Source organism: Manis javanica, chromosome 10, assembly GCF_040802235.1.
Source record: "Manis javanica isolate MJ-LG chromosome 10, MJ_LKY, whole genome shotgun sequence".
Classification (NCBI taxonomy): domain Eukaryota; kingdom Metazoa; phylum Chordata; class Mammalia; order Pholidota; family Manidae; genus Manis; species Manis javanica.
In genome coordinates, this window is record NC_133165.1 from 52,664,886 (window position 1) to 52,686,495 (window position 21,610).

At 40.5% G+C, this 21,610-nt stretch overlaps 1 protein-coding gene across 8 annotated transcripts in view; it reads right to left on the minus strand.

Annotated features, from left to right (window-relative positions):
* DNAH3 (dynein axonemal heavy chain 3) overlaps nt 1-21,610 on the minus strand; it is a 216,719-nt gene that overhangs the window by 11,488 nt on the left and 183,621 nt on the right. For 7 of the 8 annotated variants that reach the window (XM_073215466.1, XM_073215470.1, XM_073215464.1 and 4 more), the window contains 4 exons: nt 18,920-19,118; nt 13,630-15,771; nt 4,256-4,481; nt 1,057-1,301 (listed from right to left, as the gene is read on the minus strand). In XM_073215466.1, the coding sequence (XP_073071567.1) occupies nt 1,057-1,301; nt 4,256-4,481; nt 13,630-15,771; nt 18,920-19,118 (2,812 nt within the window). The remainder of the gene's footprint in view (nt 1-1,056; nt 1,302-4,255; nt 4,482-13,629; nt 15,772-18,919; nt 19,119-21,610) is intronic. The other variant, XR_012122282.1, reaches the window with a different exon arrangement.

Here is a 21,610-nt window from a genome sequence, read left to right on the forward strand (position 1 = left end):
CTTGAAGAAGCTACCGCTTGAATTTTCAAGGACATAACGATCAATGCCCAGTGGGATTTGGCAAGTTACATAAATGTGGAACTGGGACTAGTATAAGACAGCAGGGTATGGTGGGACCTGTGTTTGATGGTGATGTTTAATTTCCTCCCGAACATTCACATTCAAATAAAAAATATAACAAAATATTAACATTTGTACTCTGGAAAACAAAACCACTAGATTTGTGTGGATTTCTGTAAGTCTGGCAGGGGTGGGACAATGTGGTATATGAAAGGCAGGCTCAGAGGGAGTGTCATCTTGGCTGTCTCCTCCCTGCCCCACTCGGTGGAGGGTCCGGCGGTCTGTGCAGATGACCGGGGCCGGGTGTGGGGAGATGAGGAGAGCAAGTGGAAGCCCAGAGAGCACCACTGAGAGCGCAGTTTGCCTCCTTATCTAACCTAAGAGAATGACCGAGAATACCCAAGGCTCTTAAAGAAAGGTGACCCACCCTTAAAGCCATGATAATATGGGGTCTGTATTTAGCAGTCTGATGACCTGCTCTAACAAGAGCATTAAGTTAATATTGAGGTAGGCCACAGATAGGTCATGTTAATAAAGAAATTTATATTTTTCAGTAAGAAGCACAAATGTCCCAGCTGTATTTCTTTCATTGCATATGTAAAGAGAACTACCTGATATATTATAAACTACGTAGTGATAACTCCCTGGAGAATGGCCATCACCTAAGATAGGCAAATCCTTCTCAAAGGGAAGGGCCTACAATCTTCTCATTATCACATTACTTCAGTACTTAGGGGACCTCTGATTTTTGGAGCATCAACTCTTTCCCTGGTTAGAGGGTTGCCAGATTTATCAAATAAAAACAAGCATACTCAGTGAAATTTTAATTTCAGATAAACAACAAATCGTGTTTAGTATAAGTATGTCCCAGATAATTGCATAGAACATACTTACACTGAATTTTACTAGCAACCCTATCTGAGTATAAACGTGAACTCACCCGCACCTGTCTGTGGTCTTTCCCGTAGGCAACCCAGGTATGCTGTCATTGCTTACCTAAGGGTCCGAAGTTTCTCCTCTCTTGAATGATGGCATGAAAGAAACAAAGGCCAAATAGCAGCTTTTGCCACATCACTGCCTTTGCACAGCTTTGGAAGAACACAGTATCTGAGATGGGGTCATTTAGATAGGAGCGCAAAAGATTGGCCCTGAGCCCTTTGGGAGCCTCATTGGTCATTTTGATCCCATTTTGGAGGATGCTGACTGGAAACTTCTCTGATGGATAGCTGGTTAACCAGAGTCTGGAAGAACAACAGACCTAACTAGACCAATGCAGTAAATTATATTGGAAAACAATAACAAAAAATTAGAGTTGCCATTTATTAAGCACTACTAGATGCTGAATACCATGTAAAGAATTTAATATATGTCCCTTCATTTGCTTTAATCCTTACAGCCACCGTAAGTGCAGGGATTCACTATTTCCTTTTCCCAGTGAGGAAAATGAGACATGAAGAGGTCAAGTGGGTTTTCAAGGACACACTACACAGAAGCAACTGAAATGAGATATGAACTAGGGGCTCTCTGACTCCTAAGGCCCTCTCTTAATGACCATGCCACACTCCTCCCCTACTGGACTATCTGATCATCTTCTTTGTTCAAGTACTGTACTCAGCCATATAGTACTATACCTAGTTAAGTACTATTCCCAGGGGTGGCCAAACTGAGCATAGCATTGTTTCTATTGCCTTAGCTTCTAGATACTCACAGCCTTGCTGCCAGGGGAGGAAATGGGGGCTGGGAAGGGGAGAAAAGCAAGCAGAATGCTATAATGTAAGGCATTATAAAAACAAGACTGCAGGAAGGGAGGGAAATATCAGGCTGTGGGGATCCATAGTAAGAAGAGGTTTCAATGGGTTGGAGAGAGCAAAAGTCTGCAAATTACATCCAGGGAGCTGAATCCAACCATAGCCTGTTTTTATAAATAAAGTTTTATTGGAACATGGCTTACCCTTCATTTCCATATTATTTATGGGTGCTTTCCTGCTGCAATGGCAGAGTTGAACAGTTGAGACAGAGTAATAAGACCTGCAAAGACTAAAATATTTACTGTCTGGCTCTTTACAGAAAAAATTTGCTGTCCTCTGTCACAGAAGAAATGGCATTTGAAATAGTCCTTGAGAAGAATGGAAGATACTTCAAGATATAACAGTTTATCTATGCCCAGACAAGATGTAAACATATGTAGAAGTATTTAAAAGGAAAAAAATTATAATTTTACTACCTACAGGTTAACATTTTGGTTTACTGTCTTCCAGGATTTTATGCATTTGTTTTCCCTACCCAAGCCCAAGTTACAGACACACTATGGTATCATGTTTTGTTTCATTTTTGTGTTTGTTTTTTTTTTTTTGCTAGACATTAAAGTGGTTTCTAACAGATAGATTTGGGGATGGAAGGACACAAGCTGAGCAAGAGCATGGAGAAGGGAAAGTCAGGGCTGTGGTAAGGCTTGGTGGATAGTCTGCTAGGCATGCACAAGGCTGAATGAGGTGGAAAGAGGCCATAAACTGGTGAGGCTGACTTTGGGCTGCAGAATGGGTAATGTTTAGCTCATACCATGCAAACCAACACAATGCTGTAACATATTTTTTAAGAAACTGCCAACTTATAAAAACCTAGGGCTTTCTTTTATAATTCTAGATTTCCATCTTCCCTTTAAAACAGTCAGAAGATCTGATCACAAGAGGCCTGCATTCCTACATGGCAACAGTAGGCTTGTGTTAGACCATAACTGCTCTTCTCTATAGGTTATGTACTTCTAGTTCACTGCGGTCCCCACCTGTTGCTATGGTGTCCAACATGTGGTGGACTACCTGTGATGACTGATATTATACCTTGCAAAGTGGAGTATTTCTTGTGCTTAGTCCTCTCTGCTCATTTATGTTATATTCTTGGCTCCTGTAGGCATTTGTGTTCATGTCTTTTAGGTTAGGACCATATTATAGAAGACACTAAAGGTCAGCATGAAAATTTTGTCTTCATTTTGTCATTGATGGTCAATAAATCAACTTACCATCCCAAACCAAATAGAATTCTTGAAACTAATGAATCTCCCTCAAATTCTTATATGAATCTTACATGAGTCTTACATGAATACAATCAACTATGGCCTAATCTGGCTTTGTAAATAAATACCAAACATTTTCCTATTTTCAGGCACATATGACTAAAATAACCAGCAAGCTTTGTTGCCTAGAACAGGAGTTGGCAAACTTTTCCTGCAAAAGATAAATAGTAAATGTTTTAGACTTTTCAGGCCATATGGTCTCTATCACAACTACTTGCAGCATGAAAGCAGTTATATGAGTGAACATGGCTGTATTTCAATAAAACTTTATTTTTATGGACACTGAAATTTGAATTTCATATAATTTTCATGTGTCATGAAATATTCTTCTTTCGATTTTCTTCCCAACCATTTAAAAATGTAAAAACTATTCTTAGCTTGTAAGACATACAATAACAAGCAGCAGGCTGGATTTTGGCTCACTGACTGTAGTTTGCTGACCCCTCACCTGCAATAAGAGAATCACTGCACCTTTGAGTTGCAAGGGTCTTTGAAATCTGCCTGGTTCATCTCATCACTCTCAAATGCAAAAGCTCAGGACTAGACTTGCCAGGTTTTAAAGTTCACAAAAAAAACAAATAGCTGTTTCCAATGCTGATTAAAATTCCACAGAGCCCAAGAAATATAGGATTCGAGCAAGGACAACAGTGCTTAGACTACATCTGGGGTTTTTTTTTAGACAAATAATTTTTAGAAATCAGATTTGCTGACATTGAGTCTACCTTCTCAGACACATCTCCTATCACCGCCCAGCAACAACTTCTCACTGCATATACTCCAGAGCCTAGGATAACTTCTCAGTGTTTCCTTAATATACATCTTTGCTTTTGCAAATGCTGTCCATTCTGCCTGAAGTGTCCTTCCTGGCAAACTTCTATTCGTCTTTCAAAACCCTAGGCAAATTGTTGGTCCTCCAGGCCTTCCCCAACTTTCTCTTCCTTTTTCTGTGCTCCATGGTTCTTGTTCAAACAAGTACAGCATGTATTGTATGGTATCAGTATTATTCATCTATGGTCTGTCTTCTGCTAGACTGAGAACTTCTTAAGGGCAGAACTGTGTCATCTTTGTATTCTCAGCCTCCAGCATGTCTGGAGTTCAAGTAGTGGAGGTGGGGTAGCATCTCACCTGAATCTGATGTTGGTGCTTTCAGGAACAATCACCTCCTCACAGATCTTCTCCAAAGTAGGCATCCAGCTTGTGGCCAGATGGCAATTCTGTAAGACCACCCAGGTACCATCTTTGATGGCAGTGTTGATCATTTTGGCAGCAATAGAACCTTGGCCTTGGCCAAGGGAGATGGTCTGTGTTCTGGCACCTCCCATGCCAAGATCATCAGCGAACTTCATCAGACCTGAAACCAGAAAAACAAGGGGCTTTCGAAAGAGGTCAGACCAGCAAAAGACCATATTAACAACAGCAACACAGAAAGAGGGTTACATGAGAAAATTCTGGACTCAGAATGTTAATTCTGTTAATTACAAAATAAGTAACTCTCTGGGGAAGCTTTAGACTTCTGGTAAGATGGTGAACCAAAGTACTATTGATTCCTCTTTTCCTCTGAACACATAGACATTCTTGCTTTTTTAAAAAGTTACACAAACTGAAAAAAAAAATCATAGTTTGAAAGAAAGAGAAATTTCCATATTCCAAAAAATGAAGTAGGAACTCAAAACTAAAGAGGTTAGCACATAACCACAAAGAACTAGGAACTGGATTTTTATAAATTTATTTTACTAGGAAAAACAGGTATTTGCACAGTGAAATTTCAAGTTTTTCCACTTCTCTCATTTTCAAAGGCAGCCAATATTACTTAGCTTTTAGTGAATCCTTCCTGAGATATTTTATGCATTAAATAAATGCAGATACTATACTTACCTGAACTGTGGAATAGTTACATTTTCTTTTTTCCCTTAGATCTTTTCTACATGAGTACACATATAAAGATCTTATTCTTTTTCAGAGTTATGTAATATTTCACCACTGGAAAATACCATCCTTTATTTAATCAGTCTAGAGACAGAATTTGTCCATGGGAGACACAACTTTGTACTCATTACCGGTGTGGTGCTGGAACTAAGGCTAAAGTTAGGATCTCCCAGGGCTGTACCTTCATGTTAAGAGGTCCAGAAATCTGGCCACTGATTCAAGACGCAATGTGGAATTAGATCAGATGGACCTAACTGATATATACAGAACCTTCCACCCCAAAACAGCAGCATACACATTTTTCTCAAGTGTACATGGAACGTTCTCCAGAACAGGTCACACATTAGGACACAAAAGGAGCCTCAAGACATTCAAATCAATTACATGAAGAAAACCAAAAAAACTCCACACATAGAGGCTAAACAACATGCTCTAAAAAATCAAGAGATCAATGAACAAAGAGGAAATCAAACAATACATGGAGACAAATGAGAACAGAAACACAACAGTTCAAAATATGTAGGATGCAGCAAAAGTGGTTCTAAGAGGGAAGTACATAGCAATACAGGCCTACCTCAAGAAACAAGAACAATCCCAAACAAACAATCTAATCTCACAACTAAAGGAACTAGAAAAAGAACAAAGTCCAAAGTTAGTAGAAGGAGGAACATACTAAAGATCAGAGCAGAAATAAATAAAATAGAGAATAAGAAAACAATAGGAAAAAAAACCCAAGAGTTGGTTCTTTGAGAAAAATTTCAAAAATAGACAAACTCCTACCCAGATTTATCATGAAAAAAAGAGGACACAAACTGACAAAATCAGAAACAAAAAAGAAGTTACAACTGTCACCACTAAAATTCAAACACTTATAAGAGAATTCTATGAAAAATTACATGTCAATAAACTGGACAACTTAGAAAAAATGGACAAATTCCTAGAAATGTACAAGATCTTCAAAAACTGACTGAAGAAGAAAGAGAACATCTGAGTAGACTGATTACCAGTAACAAAATTGAACTGGTAACCAAAACACTACCAACAAACTAAATTCCAGGACCAGATGGCTTCACAGGTGAATTCTACCAAACATTTAAAGAAGAGCTAATACCCATCCTTGTTAAAGTATTCAAAAATACAAAGAAAAAAAAAGGAGGAGGGAATACTTCTGAACTCATTCTATAAGGCCAGAATTATTCTAATACCAAAACCAGACAATGACAATAGAGAAAAAGAAAATTACAGACCAATATCCCTAATGAACATGGAGGCAAAAATCCTCAACAAAATTTAGCAAACCAAATGAAAAAATGGATCAAAAGGATCATCCAACACAACCAAGTGAGACTTATTCCAGGGGCAAGAATGGTACAGTATTTGTAAACAATATAATATACCATATTAACAAAAGGAAGGATAAAAACATGATCATCTCAACAGATCCTGAAAAGGCATTTGACAAAATTCAACATCCATTCATAATAAAAAACTCTGAACAGAATAGGTATAGAGGGAACATACCTCAACATAACAAAGGTCATATACCACAAACCCACAGCTAACATTATACTCAATGGCAAAAAGCTGAAAGGTTTTCCTCTAATATCATCAACAAGACAAGGATGTCCACTCTCATAAGTTTTATTTAACACAGTACTGGAAGTTCTAGCCACAGCAATAAGACAAGGAAAAGAGATAAAAGGAATCCAAATTGGTAAGGAAGAAGTTAAACTGTCACTATTTGTAGATGACATGATACTATACATAGAAAACCCTAAAGATTCCACTAAAAACTACTAAAATAACTGGATTCAGAAAAATCACAGGATAAAAAAATCAATATACAGAAATATGTTGCATGCCTATATATTAAAAACAAACTAGCAGAAAGAGAAATCAAGAAAATAATTTCATTTACAATTGCATCAAAAAGAATTAAATACTTAGGAATAAACCTAACCAATGGGGTGAAAGAACTGTACTCTGAAAACTATAAGACATTGATGAAAGTGAAGAAGACACAAATGGAAATCTATCCCATGCTCATGAATAAGAATTAATATTGTCAAAATGGCCTATCTGCTCAAAGCAATTTACAGATTCATTGCAATCAGTTTCAAACCACCAATGACATTTTTCAATAAGATAGAGCAAATAATCCTAAAATTTATATGGAACCACAAGAGACCCTGCATAGCCAAAATAATCTTGCAAAAGAACAAAACTGGGGGTATCATGCTTCTTGACTTTAAGCTATACTACAAAGCTATAGTAATCTAAAACAGTATGGTACTGGCACAAGAACAGACCCATAGATCAATGGAACAGAATAGACAGAACAAAAATAAACCCACACTTATATGGTCAAATAATATATGACAAAGGAGAAAAGAATATACAATGGGAAAAAGACAGTCTCTTCAATAAATGGTGTTGCAAAAACCGGACAGCTACATGCAAGAGAATGAAACTGGATTACTCCCTAACACCATACACAAAAGTAAACTTGAAATGAAATAAAGATGTAAATATAAGATGTGAAACCATAAAGCTCTTAGAAAAAAACAGAGGCAAAAATCTCTTGAATATAAGCATAAGTGATTTTTTTCTGGACACATTTCCCCTGGCAAGACAAACAAAACCAAAATTAAACAAGTGGGACTACATCAAACTAAAAAGCTTCCATACACCATCAACAAAACAAAAAGGCAACCTACAGTATGGGAGAATGTATTCATAAGTGATAGATGCAATAAGGGGTTCATATCCAAATCACATAACAAACATATGACTCAGTATGAAAAAAAACAAATAGCCCAACTAAAAAATGGGCAGAGTACCTGAATAGACATTTTTCCAAAGAAGACATACAGATGGCCAAAAGACACATGAAAAGATGCTTCACATCACTACTCATCAGGGAAATGCAAATCAAAACCACAATGAGATATCACCTCACACCAGTCAGAATGGATACTATCCAAAATAACATGTGCTAGTGAGAATGCAGAGAAAAGGGAACCCTCCTATGCTGTTGGCAGGAATGTAAACTGGTGCAGGCACCATGAAAAGCAGTATGGAGGTTCCTCAAAAGACTAAAAATAGAAATACCATACAACCCAGTAATTCTGGTTCTAAGAATTTACCCAGAGAAAACAAAATCTCTGATTTGAAAAGATATATGCACCTCGCTGTTTGTTCCCACATTATTTACAATAGCCAAGATACAGAAGCATCAAAAGTGTCTGTCAACAGATAGATAAAAAAAGATATGATACATGTATACACTGGAATATTATTCAGCCATTAAAAGCAAGAAATCCTGCCATTTGTGACAACATGGATGGACTTAGAAGGTATTATGCTAAGTGAAATAAGCCAAGCAGAGAAAGACAAATACCATATAATTTTTACCTATATATGGAATTTATTTATTTATTTATTATTAAGGTATTGATATACACTCTTATGAAGGTTTCACATGAAAAAACAATGTGGTTACTACATTTACCCATATTATCAAGTCCCCACCCATACCCCAATGCAGTCACTGTCTATCAGTGCAGCAAGATGCCACAGATCCTCTATGTGCCTTCTGTGTGCTATACTGTTCTCCCCATGATTCCCCATACCATGTGTACTAAACATAATACCCCTCACTCCCCTTCTCCCTCCCTCCCCACCTGCCCTCCCACATCTTTTCCCTTTGGTAACCTCTAGTTCCTTCTTGGAATCTCTGAGTCTGCTGTTATTTTGTTCCTTCAGTTTTGCTTCATTGTTATACTCCACAAATGAGGGAAATCATTTGGCACTTGTCTTTCTCCGTCTGGCTTATTTCACTGAGCGTAATGTCCTCCAGCTTCATCCATGTTGTTGCAAATGGTAGGATTTGTTTCTTTCTTATGGCTGATTACTGTTCCACTGTGTATACGTATCACATCTTCTTTATCCATTCATCTACTGATGGACACTTAGGTTACTTCCATATCTTGGCTATTGTAAAAAGTGCTGTGATAAACATAGGGGTGCATATGTCTTTTTGAATCTGAGAAGTTGTATTCTTTGGGTAAATTCCAAGGAGTGGGATTCCCGGGTCAAATGGTATTTCTATTTTTAGTTTTTTGAGGAACCTCCATATTGCTTTCCAAAATGGTTGAATGAGCTTACATTCCCACCAGCAGTATAGGAGGGTTCCCCTTTCTATACATCCTTGCCAGCATTTGTTGTTCTTAGTCTTTTTGATGCTGGCCATCCTTACTGGTGTGAGGTGATATCTCATTGTGGTTTTAATTTCTATATGTGAAATTTTAAAACAAAACAAAATGAATAACAGAACAATAGACTCATAGACACTGAGAAGTGGTTACCATGGTGGTTACCATGTGGTGGTGGGGAGTTGGGATGGATAGGTGAAATAGTTAAAGGGGATAAAGAGGTACAAAATCTCAATCATAATATAAATTAGTCACAGAGATGAAAGTGCAACATAGAGAATATAGTCAATAGTTCTGTAACATCTTTCTGTGTTGACAAATAGTAACTATACTAGTTGGGGTGAGCATTTAATAATGTAGATAACTGTTGTATCACTATGTTGTATACTTGAAACCAATATAATATTGTGTACCAATTATACTTCAATTTTTAAAAATTAAAAAAAAAAGAAAAAGAAGCAATGTGGAAGCCTGTCACTGGCCTGGAGCTTCAATAGAAAAAATAAACAATTCTCTAGTAAGAAATCAAAACACCAAGCCTATGTCACATATGGATGAAGAGTGTGGATTTACAGTACACTGTGGTGTGGGACTCCTAAGTTGAGAAACTTACTATAAAACTGAACCAGAAAGGGAACCCTCCTACACTGTTGTGGGAATGTAAATTAGTTCAACCATTGTGGAAAGCAATATGGAGGTTCCTCAAAAAACTAAAAATAGAAATACCATTTGACCCAGGAATTTCACTCCTAGGAATTTATTTACCCAAAGAAAACAAGATCCCAGATTCAAAAAGACATAGTGCACCCCATGTTTATCACAGCACTATTTACAATAGCCAAGATATGGAAATAACCTAAGTGTCCATCAGTAGATGAATGAATAAAGAAGATGTGGTAAATATACACAATGGACTATTATTCAGCCATAAGAAGAAAACAAATTCTACCATTTGCAACAATATGGGTGGAGCTAGAGGGTATTATGCTCAGTGAAATAAGCCAGGCGGAGAAAGACAAGTACCAAATGATTTCCCTCATTTGTGGAGTATAACAACAAAGCAAAACTGAAGGAACCAAACAGCAGCAGACTCACAGACTCCAAGAAGGGACTAGTGGTTAACAAAGGGGAGGGGTGGGAGGGAGAAGGGAATTGAGGGGCATTATGATTGGCACACATGGTGTGTAGGGGGGTCACAGGGAAAACAAGTAGTCACTCTGGCATCTTGCTACACTGATGGACAGTGACTGTGGTGGGGTGTGTGTGGGGGACTCGATAATATGGGTGAATGTAGTAACCACAATATTGCTCATGTGAAACTTTCATAAGATTGTATATCAATGATACCTTAAGAAAAAAAAAAAACTGAACCAGAATGGTGAAATCCTTGTGGCATCTGTGTTTGCATATGCAAAGTTGTTCTGTTAGAGCACTCCTAAAACCCAAGGCGTATGTAACTCCCACAAGATAGCATAAGCTTGCTGATTGCCAACTCACAATAAAGTATTATGAATTACATGAGGAAATACATTACTACAAGGGATAGTTGGCACATAGAATAACCAGGAGAATTGATAGCCCAAGGATTATATATGGTCTCTATTATGGGCTGAATTATGTCCCTCCTAAATTTATGTTGAAATCCCAATTCCCAGGAACTCAAAATGTGACTATTTTGGAGATTGGGTCATTAAAGAAGTTACATTAAAACAAAGTTATTAGGATGGTCCTAATCCAGTTTGGCTGGCATCCTTATAAGAGGAAGAGAGACACAGACATACAGAGATGACCATGTAAAGATGGAGGGAGAAGAATGCCATGAACATGCCAAGAAGAGAGGCTTCAGAGGACACCAACCCCGCAGACACCTTGATTTTGGACTTTTGGCCTCCAGAATTAAGTGAAAATAAATTTCTATTGATTAAGTCACCCAATCTTTGGTATTTGTTATGGAAGTTCTACCAGATTAACACAGACCCTGAAAAAGAACATAAAAGAAACCTATCTAAAAATCATTTTAAGAAGGAATACAAAGCATAGAATTCAGAGCACTATGAAAAAAAACACATGAATTTAAAACAAAACAAATAGAACTTCTAGAAATAGAAAGCACTGTCACTGAAGATAAAAACCCAAAGCATTGATTAAAAGAGCAGGTTAGATACAGACAAAAAGAGAATCAGTGAACAATGTAGTCTGCAATGATACACCCAGTATTGATGGGCCCCCACAGCACCAGGACTGTAGTCTCCAAACACTGTGGCCTGTTAAAATAACTGGAGTCCTTGGGGAAACATTTGTACAAGATGAGCCTGGAATATATGGTAGTTTTACACAGCAAGGAAGTGATCAAAAATGAATGGGGTTATATGGGAAGGATATAGGCATGAAGGTGCTCCCACAGGCCAAAGACTGAATAATTTCAGAATCAAAAATAATAATGATAGCAGTGGAGTAAAACACTACCATATTCGAAACATCCAGTATGTTAAAATTCATGCATTCACAATGGTCCAGAATAAAACCTTAGTGCCTAACTAACTTTGGAGGTCATAGAGTACCAATTCATTATCCTGGACTGGTAAATAAAGAGAATTAACCAAGCATTTATGCTGCCTGTCCTTTTTGAACTATACTCAGAGTAAATATAAGAGTTGACAAAGGGAAATTCTTCTTTACAGAAGAGTTCCAGCTAATAAATATAAAAGGAAAGATAGAACTAAAATATCAACATTTTGTATCCCCTAATGAAATAATGGATCTGGATAATGATTTTCTAAGGTCGCTAAGAACTGTAGTAGGTCAGCGGTTCCCAATATTGGCTGGATGCTGGAATTATCCAAAAAGCTTCATAAAACACAATGCCCAGGCCTCACCCACAAAGATTTTAATTTAACTGGTCAAGGGTGTGGCCTGTGCATTCAAGATTTTTCTTAAAGCTCCCACAATTCCAAGTTGAGAACCATCACATTTGGTGATAGGCTGGTGGGAGACTTTATAATGGAGGTGGTAGAGGAGTGGGGAGGTGGGTCACATTGACAACAGCTGAACCCACTGATCAGTCTCAATCAGGAGAGATAACCAGACAGTACATGCCACCTAACGTGATGTGCTACAAGGGACACACTGCCTGTGACATTTCCTGGGAAGTTCTCCCAGGTGAATCTGATTAGGCCTCTAGTGCAGAAGAACAGGAATATGCTACTTTTTTTGGATGTAAGCAGCCCCATCCTCTCCCTGCACAATACCGTGATTTTACAGACCACCTTCCTCCATTTCTTTTCTTTAGCCTCCCTGGTTTTCCCCTACTTTCTCTTGTTTAAATCAGCCACATAAAGTACACAAAGGAAAAAGTAAAGGTAGCAGAATGGGGTTATGAACTGTCCTTTGACAATAATACTTTGGTGTAGGAATCTGGAAAGGGTACCAGTATATTTCAGCTCTTTCTGGGACTTCTTTTGTGTCTGGATCAGGATACATGTCAAACTCTTTGGCTTTTAAGGGTCAACGTCAATCTTGTCATTTGCATTTCTGGTACCCTTTCTTCATTCAGCAACAGAAGAAACTGAAGTTTGAGATTCCCCCAACAGAACAGAAAATGAATTTATTCCTGTCAACAACTCTACCCTTTAATGTTCATGAATGATTTCTGGAACGATATACGAACTGGTAATAGTGGTTACTTCTGGGAGGGTTAGGAGGCAGATGGGTCTTTCATTCCATACAAGAGCTTCTCCACCTTGGTACTACTGACATTTGGGGCTAATAATCCTTTCCTGTGGGGAACTGTCCTGTGCAGTGCAGGGTGCTCAGTACCATCCTTGGCCTCTACCCACTAGAAGCCAGTAGTGCTCTCTAGTTGTGATAACAAAAATGTTTCCCCACTTTGCCAAATGTCCCTTCAGGGAGCAAAACGGCCCTGGTTCAGTCACAATCCTATACATTTTTGCACTGTTTTTTTTTTTTTTACTACACACAATATTAATTATTCAAAACATTTTTTAAAAATTAAAAATTGAGAGAAAAAAGGCTAGCTGACACAAGCAATAGTCAGAGAAGATGGTTTATGACAAAGATAAAAACTTAGCAGCCTGATGTTTAAATCTAGCCTCAGATTGGTCCTCACAAATTTTTAAAGAAAAAAACCCCAGATGATCTGACCATCCTGGGCTCACATTACCAGATGGCACAATGCGTGGGAGCTGAGTAGCAGCTGCCACTCAAGCCCCAGCTTAGCCTGTTCACTGCAGGCCTTCTAAGCCATCTGAGTTTGAGATTCGTGCTGTAAGGAACATGCTATTGTCATCTATCCATGCAGTCTGGGCATTTCATGCTCTTGACACAACATTCTGCCGTTACCTGCCATAGGGTCTGCACCTGGAGACAACACAAAAATCAGTGGTGCACAACAACTGGAGTCATTGTAGGATCCCTGGAGATCAAATGTAGGGGCTTCAATATACACGTTGCCCATGTTTTCAGCAATGAACGCCCGAATGGCTGGAACTATCTTGTCAGGTCGCAAACATCGGAGGATCACCATCCTCTCCAGTCCTTGAAGGAATTTCCAAGATCCTGGGAACTTCTCCTCATGGGGCCAGGCCGAGTCATAGACGAGCTTCCACTCATCAGCATTTTGTTCCAAATGTTCCATCAGGCCTTTCAGTTTGGGCAACGCAGATGCACGAACCACTTCTGCCCATGCCTTCTCGGACAGCCATTCAGGAGCTGGGTTGGGGAAGGGGTTGTCCAGGGCAATACCTCCAGTTAGAAGGAAGTACCAAATCTCCTCATTAATTAGCTTTTTCTCTTTCAGGATACCAACGGTCAGGAGGAGGGAAAAAAGCAGCTTGTCCTTCTCAAACAGAGAGCGGCAGACGTTGTTGTAGATGCTGAGGGTGAAGTGTTCGATGATGTACTCAATGCGCAGGTCCAGTTCTTCGCTCTTCCTGCTGTGGGAGAGGGAATGCACGTAGAGATTTATGAACCATGTCAGGGAGTACTGGTACATCGGCTCGATGTTGGCCAGCTCAGAGATACAAAAGAAGATGGTGGTAGAGTGGATGGCCACTGGCTTGTAGCCCATCCGAGTCTCATCGATCTGTGTTTCTGTCATCAAAGCAATTTCCTGTTTCTCAGAGATTTCTTCAGATAGCAGTTTTGAGGAGGACAAAACTTTGATGGCAGTCTCATCCTCGAGGATGTTGCCCTCAGTCAGGGAGAGGACCTCCAAGATCTTATCTTCTATGTCTTTCAGCTGCCTTTTGTTCCTGGCACTTTCCACAATCAGCTTGTTCTTTTTCTCTTCCAGTTCTGGTTTCTCCTTGGTGGCCACAATGCCGAGGAGTTGATCTTGGAGACCCAGGGGTGTGATCATGAAGTTGAGGAGGCAGACTTTCACAGCAACTTCAGGGAGGTAATGTGGGTTCCTCAAATGGGTTGTGATGTATAACTTAAAATCCCGAGAGTATTCGACGATGTTTTCACCCAGCCTCATGTACTCGACCCCTTGTTGCCTGAATGTGGACTTAAGCAAAATGGGTTCAATGAAGGCATCCAGTTCTTCCCCAACGTTTTCTAGTAAGACAGGGGTACCAAACTGCAAAGCGTTTTCCAGCGTCCTCACATAGCTGGTATCAGAGAACTTGATGACTGACAGCTTATTCGCTTTCTCCATGTTTTTGATCCACTTATTAGCTTGACCCTGAGGATCAATCATTAAGGCCCAGCGTCTGGAATTAGACACAATGATGCCATTGTCAATGGAGAAGGAGTCAATGGGCAGCCCAGCAATCTGCCAAGCATGGATTTTTATGGGATCCCCTAATGTGTTGCTGAGACTGAAGTCACTGGAACCAGGGATGACCTTGTCCTTACATTGGGCCAACCACTGCTTTTGGCACTGAGACCGGTAATCTACTGTAAAAGCCCCCAAGTAAGCCACAGTCCCTGAGGAGACCAACACATCCCCTGTCAGATTAGTATATTGGATTCCCAACTGCCGGGCAGCTTCTGTCCATCTGTCCTTCTCTCCCCCAAGACCACTGATCAGCTTTTCTGCCCTGATCAGCTTTTGGGAGCAGAGTTCAATGTTTTCCTCCAACATCTTTTTCTTGGTATTCATCTCTTCAAAGTCATTGTTCAGGGCCTGGAGGCGGTCTTCCACCAGCTTCAGCTCTGCTCGCTTCTGGTTCAGTTCCTGCATCTGAGTGTCCAGCTTCCCCTCGGCCTCCTTTAGCCGCTCCCGCTTGGGAGCCACCACTTTAGCCACACGATCGTACACCTCCATGGCCCTCACCCACTTGCACAGACCCTCGCAGGCAGATGACACGTTTTTAATGACAGCTGGCTGGAAATCTGGGTGATCAATAAACCTTTCCCGGATCCGTTTCATGATGACTAGGGGGATGTTGTCTTTGTCGTATGTCTTAAGGCTCTCCAAGAATTTCAAATCTCCAAGAATCTTTCTTGATACCCCCCAGTAATCTTCTATCATTTTACCTGTTTGGAACAATAAATGGACATTAGACTATTTTTAAGACACTCTGGCTGAAGGCAGAAAAAGACAAATACATAAGATTTTACTTACATGTGGAACCTAAAAAAGAAACAAAATGAACAGAATAGACTCAAAGACACTAAGAAGTGGTTACTATGGGGGAGGGTTGGGGTGAAGGGGATAAAGAGGCACAAAATCTCAATTATAAATTAGTCATGAGGATGCAAGTGCAGCATGGAGAATATGTCAGTTATTCTGTAACATCTTCCTTTGTTTACAGTTATTAGTAACTGCACTAATAACATTGGGGTGAGCACTTAATAATGTAGATCACTATGTTGTATACTTGAAATCAATATAATACTGTATGTCAACTATACTTAAAAAAATTTTTTTAAAGACATTCTGGCCCAGCCTTAAAGCCTTTTCAGTGGCTATTCCCCATTTGGGGAAAAAATCCAAGGTCCTACCAAGGATTTTCAGGGCACAGAAAAATACTCTGTATGATACCATAATGGTAGGTACCTGAAATTATATATTTGTCTACACCCATAGAATGTACAACACCAAGAGTGAACATTAATGCATACTATGGACTGTGGGTAATATTGATGTCAGTTGTAGGCTCATCAACTGTTAACAGATACACTTCTCTGGTGGAGGATGTCAATAATAGGGGAGGCTGTGAGGATGGGAGAAATAAGGGAAATCTCTATACCTTCCTATCAATTTTGCTGTGATCTTAAAACTGCTCTAAAAATATTAAAATCTAAGTAAAGAAAAGTCTATGCTCCCCACCACGGTCTGGGAGGCTCACTGACCTCACCACCTCATCTTTTCTTTGGTCCCTAGACATCAGTCATTAAAGACCTTCCTTCAACTGCTTGATGAGCCATGCTTCCTATAATGAGCCCTTCATCTTGGCTGTCCAGGGCATGTGGTTCCTGACCAGACTTGAGGATTATTCTAAAAGCCACCTTCATAAAGAGGTTTCCTTAGATTTCCCTCACTAAAGCGGGCTCCTCCATCCTCCCGCAGCATTTTCTTTCATCTCAGCTGCCAGAATGTCCATTTCCTTTATAGCATTTATCACAATGCATATATATTTTTTAGTTGTTATTGTCTGCCTCTCCCTTGAAATGGCAAGTGTCTGCTGTATTTACTACAATCTGGCACAGTGCCTGACACTGGTTATCAATAAGTATGTATTGAATGAACATTGTCCCTTATCACAGTCATGGACAGAGAAGGCAAAGGAGCCATGGGCGTGTGTTTTGAATATTCTCTCCCAAGTCTGGGAGGTGGGCTAGATGGTATCCAGTCTTCCTTGTGAGTGAGTGAGGCGGTCTCCCGAGAAATAGACAGAGGGTGGGGGAAGCAGCTTGAAGGCTGTCCTGGGCCTGCCCAGAAATAGAGCGGGACCCTCACCCTCCTCAGCACCCACTGTGCTGACTAATTATGGATTGATCGAGCCATCTGGGGGTAGTGCCCCTATTTTGACAAGTTGGAAAAAAGTCAGGAGTGTTTTGGCTCATGGCACTATAAACGTTTGCCCAGTTCAGGCTTACCAAAAAAGTTATACTTGAGAAATTATATTAAGTACAGCAGGTCGCATGTGTCCCATTTCTAATATAAGCACAGCAATCAAACAAATATTTCCAGTGAAGTTTTTGTTTGCATTCAGTAAAATGATCTGCTTCATTTAAATTCAAGGTACCCAAAACAAATTCAATTGCTCTTTTGGTCCATCCTAATATACTGGCTAAGTTCTGCAAGTTTGGTGAATAGCATATACAATTCACTTCAATTTAAAAATAAGAATGGCTAAGGATGGGTCCTGTGCTGATCATCAATGATCCAAGAATAAAATTAACTTTTGTGACCTGGCCATGCTTTGTGTATCTCAGCAGTTTCTCCATCCTGCACCTTAGAACTTCCTGGGAGCTTTGAACAAATACTTATGCTCAGGCCGCACCCCAGAAGTATGAATCTCTAGGAGTGGGGTCATGGGCTAAGCATTCTTCATGCTCTGCAGATGACACCAGGGTGTAGCCAGGGTGGAGGAGGGCTGGCCAGCTCACCCTTGCTCAGGCCAACTTATTACACCTCAGCTGCCTCCCTAAAGTATTCTCCTATACAGTCCTTTTCCTGCTTGTCCATTCCTGACCACCTTCTCATCTTCTTCAAGTGGTTTTTGGCCTGAAATTGGTCAGGGAAAAGGGAACACTAATCAATGGGAAGCAGAAACCAGAGGCTTCTGAATGAGGGATCAGGAATTTCTAACATCTCAGAAGGAATGGAGGGATAGCAGGACTGTTCCCAGGAGAGGAGGATTCTGAGGGCAGGAGATATCACTGGAGCTGGTTTTAAAGTCCTGTTCAGTTCTAAGACACTGATCTTAATACAAGTCCTACATCTAATTCAGATTTTAAAGAGAATGAACTATCACGTATGAATGCTCCTAGGCTCAATTCTAAGAGATTTCCTTCCTCCCTCTTTCCCTTATTCCTTTCTCTCTCCCCATTTCTAAGTCTCAGTATTCTTGTCCCTACCCCACCCCCAGTTTCTGTCTCTGCCTGCCTTTGTCCTATCTCTTTTCAACTCTTCCCTTCCTGCTCGTTCTCTTCTTCCATGTGTGTGTGTGTGTGTGTGTGTATGTGTGTGTGTGTGCGCACGCACATGCATGCATCTAGGTGTCTGGGTCTCTCCATTTCTGTCTCTGTCTCTTTCTCTCTGTCTCATCCTATCTTTCTTCCTCTGGTTACCTCTTTCAGTTTTTCTCCATCACTTTCTCTTTCTTGCTCTTTCTGTTTCTCTCCCTGTCAACCACACACTACTCTGTGCTTTTTCCACATCAGTTCTTTGGTCTCCATGACCTTCATTTTTGTACTGATTTTCAGGCAAGGGTCCTGACTAAGCTCAGCCTCACCAACAGATGCCTGCATATTCCTGACTGACTAGGAGGAGAGAGGAGAGTGAAGAAACAGAAGAGAACTCTTTGGATGAACATGCACATCTGGCACATTTCTTTTTCCTCCAAGGCTCCATGGCACTGCCTGTGGGCCTGGGGCAGGGTAGGTGGGGACAGTGGCACCCTTGTTGCCAGACTGTGAAGGCCTCTGGGTGGGGTGAGGTGCAGAAGGGGGTTACCACTGCTGCTGGCATCTGGCTTCCTCTCTGGTTTCAGCCCTTTCATGACACAGATGCTCTCCATGACCAGCTTGACAGGGCCTGGTGGGTTCTGCATCGACTTCACCAGTGAGATGTCTGCCGGGTTCAGGGTGTCCAGTGCAGTGAGCGCAGCCTCCAGCGCTGGCATGGCCTCTGCCAGGTCCCCCTCACATTCGTTCTACAGGCAGCACAGGGACAGAAAGGGTGAGTGCCTGGTGCCTGGCAGGCACACTGGCACCACTGTGAAGCAAAGCTCTGCTCCAGAGGAAGCAGAAGGAGCAGGAGAGCACCACCTGCCCCAGTGTCCTTGCAGGATGGTTCCCCTCCTGGAGTTCTGCACCTGATGGTGGCTCTATATGTTGACCAGCAGCAGGGAGGCACTTGCGGCCTTTTGGGGCTGTGGGTTGGGTGCCTTGGACATTGAGAATTCTCCTAGTTTGAGATCTTAAGAAAATCAAGATTTTTGGTTTTTAACACATTCCTAAGAGATATATGCAATGGGTGACTTCATACCTTGTTGACAAAAGACGGGCTTGAGAGATGGAATAGAAGATGAGGCCTGAGAGTTGAGTAACAGATGGGAAGGGGGTTCCGGAAATTTAGGGAAGAAATAAGGTATGAGCGGGGGAGAAGGTCAGGGATTGGGTGAGGGTCTGGAATGTGTTATAGCACAGAGACAGTCAGGGAGAGTAAAGGGATATGGTGAAGCTTGGTGGTAGGGTGGAGTGCAAGGATGAAGAATGGGGAGAGAGATTAGAGCTGGGTGGTAAACTCTGGGAGAAGGAGACAGTGTGTGTTTTGTCTACTGTTCATTTAGAAACAAAATTAATACAATGGACTATTAATCAGCCATAAAAGGAATAAAGTACTGATTCATGCAAAAATATGCATAAACCTAGAAGATCAAGGCCTAGCTTGGATACCCAGAAAATGAACTAAGATACGATATGAGGAGGAGCTTCCGGCATCAGCACTCTCTGGAGGACTCGTGCTGGGGGATGATCATCAAAAATCCTCCACAGGGATCCGGGCGATGCTGCAGTTGTGGCTGCATCCACCCCACCGTTTCCTGGACTTGCCATTGGAATGAGGACGGAGATGTCTAGGCTGGCATGTGCATACAGTGAGACAACGAATTTGACTGGATCTGTACTGTTGGAACTCAACCAGGAGTTGGGAGGGGTGCAAGTTGTAGCACTCCAAAATCTTATGTCTATAGACTATCTATGGTTAAAAGAACATATGGGATGTGAACAGATCCCAGAAGTGGGCTGCTTTAATTTGTCTTATTTTTCTCAGACTGTTCAAGTACAGTAGGACAATATCCATCACATCATAGACAAATTTTCACAAATGCCTAGGGTGCCTAAATGGTTTTCTTGGCTTCACTGGAGATGGATGGTAATTATAGATTTGCTTTGTTTATGTCACCATATTCCTATTATGTTAATATGTGTGTGCAAGTCAGTTAGTAGTTTAAAACCTATACATGCTTAAGGTACTCTACAAGAAGATATGTCAAAGAAATAATCAATCCTCCCATGTTTTCTTCCATATGCTACCTCTATAGCTTTTCTTCTTCCTTCCTAATTACAACCCTTAAATAGAATTCGTGCCTCATATCGAATTTACCGAGTATCATAATTCCTCCAGGTGGTAAAGATACCTTGAGACAAGTGCTGGGCATAGAAGCCACAGGGCATAAATCTGCAAAGAAGTAAAAAGCTAACCTTTTCAAACAATATGGCTTCTCTCTCACTTACCAACTTTACATTTCCCTGTATGGCCCCAGAAGATGACTGGTTAGCCAGAGACAGGTAAGATTCCTCAAGGGAGGAACAACCTAAGACAGGCACAGTCACAGGGGGGCCATCAGGTGAGAAATTGGGGATCAACAGAGGTGAGGCTCAGAACCTCATCCCCCCTGCTTTGAGAGAAATCTTCTGCATCCGTGGATGTTTTGCTGCCCTTGTCTAGCTTGGATTAATACTTAGTCCATAGGCACACACCTGATCATCTACATTTGCCCTCTTACAGCACTAAACTATGTTTTCTACCTTTATCTTGCATCTACCTACCACTTCAGCATTTTATTAAAAATAAAAATAATAATAATAATAATGGGAGAAATGTGGGATCAACATTTAAATCAAGTATAAAAATCAAACGAATATTCATATTTGACCTGATTGTTTATAGTTCATAATGCGTGATCAAAACTGAAAGTTTCTGTGATGAATGCCCTTGTACTGTTCACCATGTAAGAATTTATTCACTATGTAAGAATTCGTTCACCATGTAAGAACTTGTTCGTTATGCTTCAGAAGATTGGAGACTGACGAGAATTAGGCTTGAGATGGATTAATGATTGTACATTGAGCGTTGACCCCCCTATACTGAATTTTATTGTTGTTAACAACCATTTGATCAATAAATATGAGATATGCCCACTCAAAAAAAAATGCATAAACCTTAAAAACATTATGCTAAGTGAAAGAAGCCAGATGAAAAATGCCACCTGCTATACAATTCCATTTACATGAAATGTGCAGAAAAGGAAAACCCAGAGAGGCAGAAAGTAGGTTAGTGGTTGCCAAGGGCTGGGGAGAGGGAGGAATACGGAGTGACTGCTAATGGGTATGGATTTCTTTTTGGAGTAATGAAAATGTT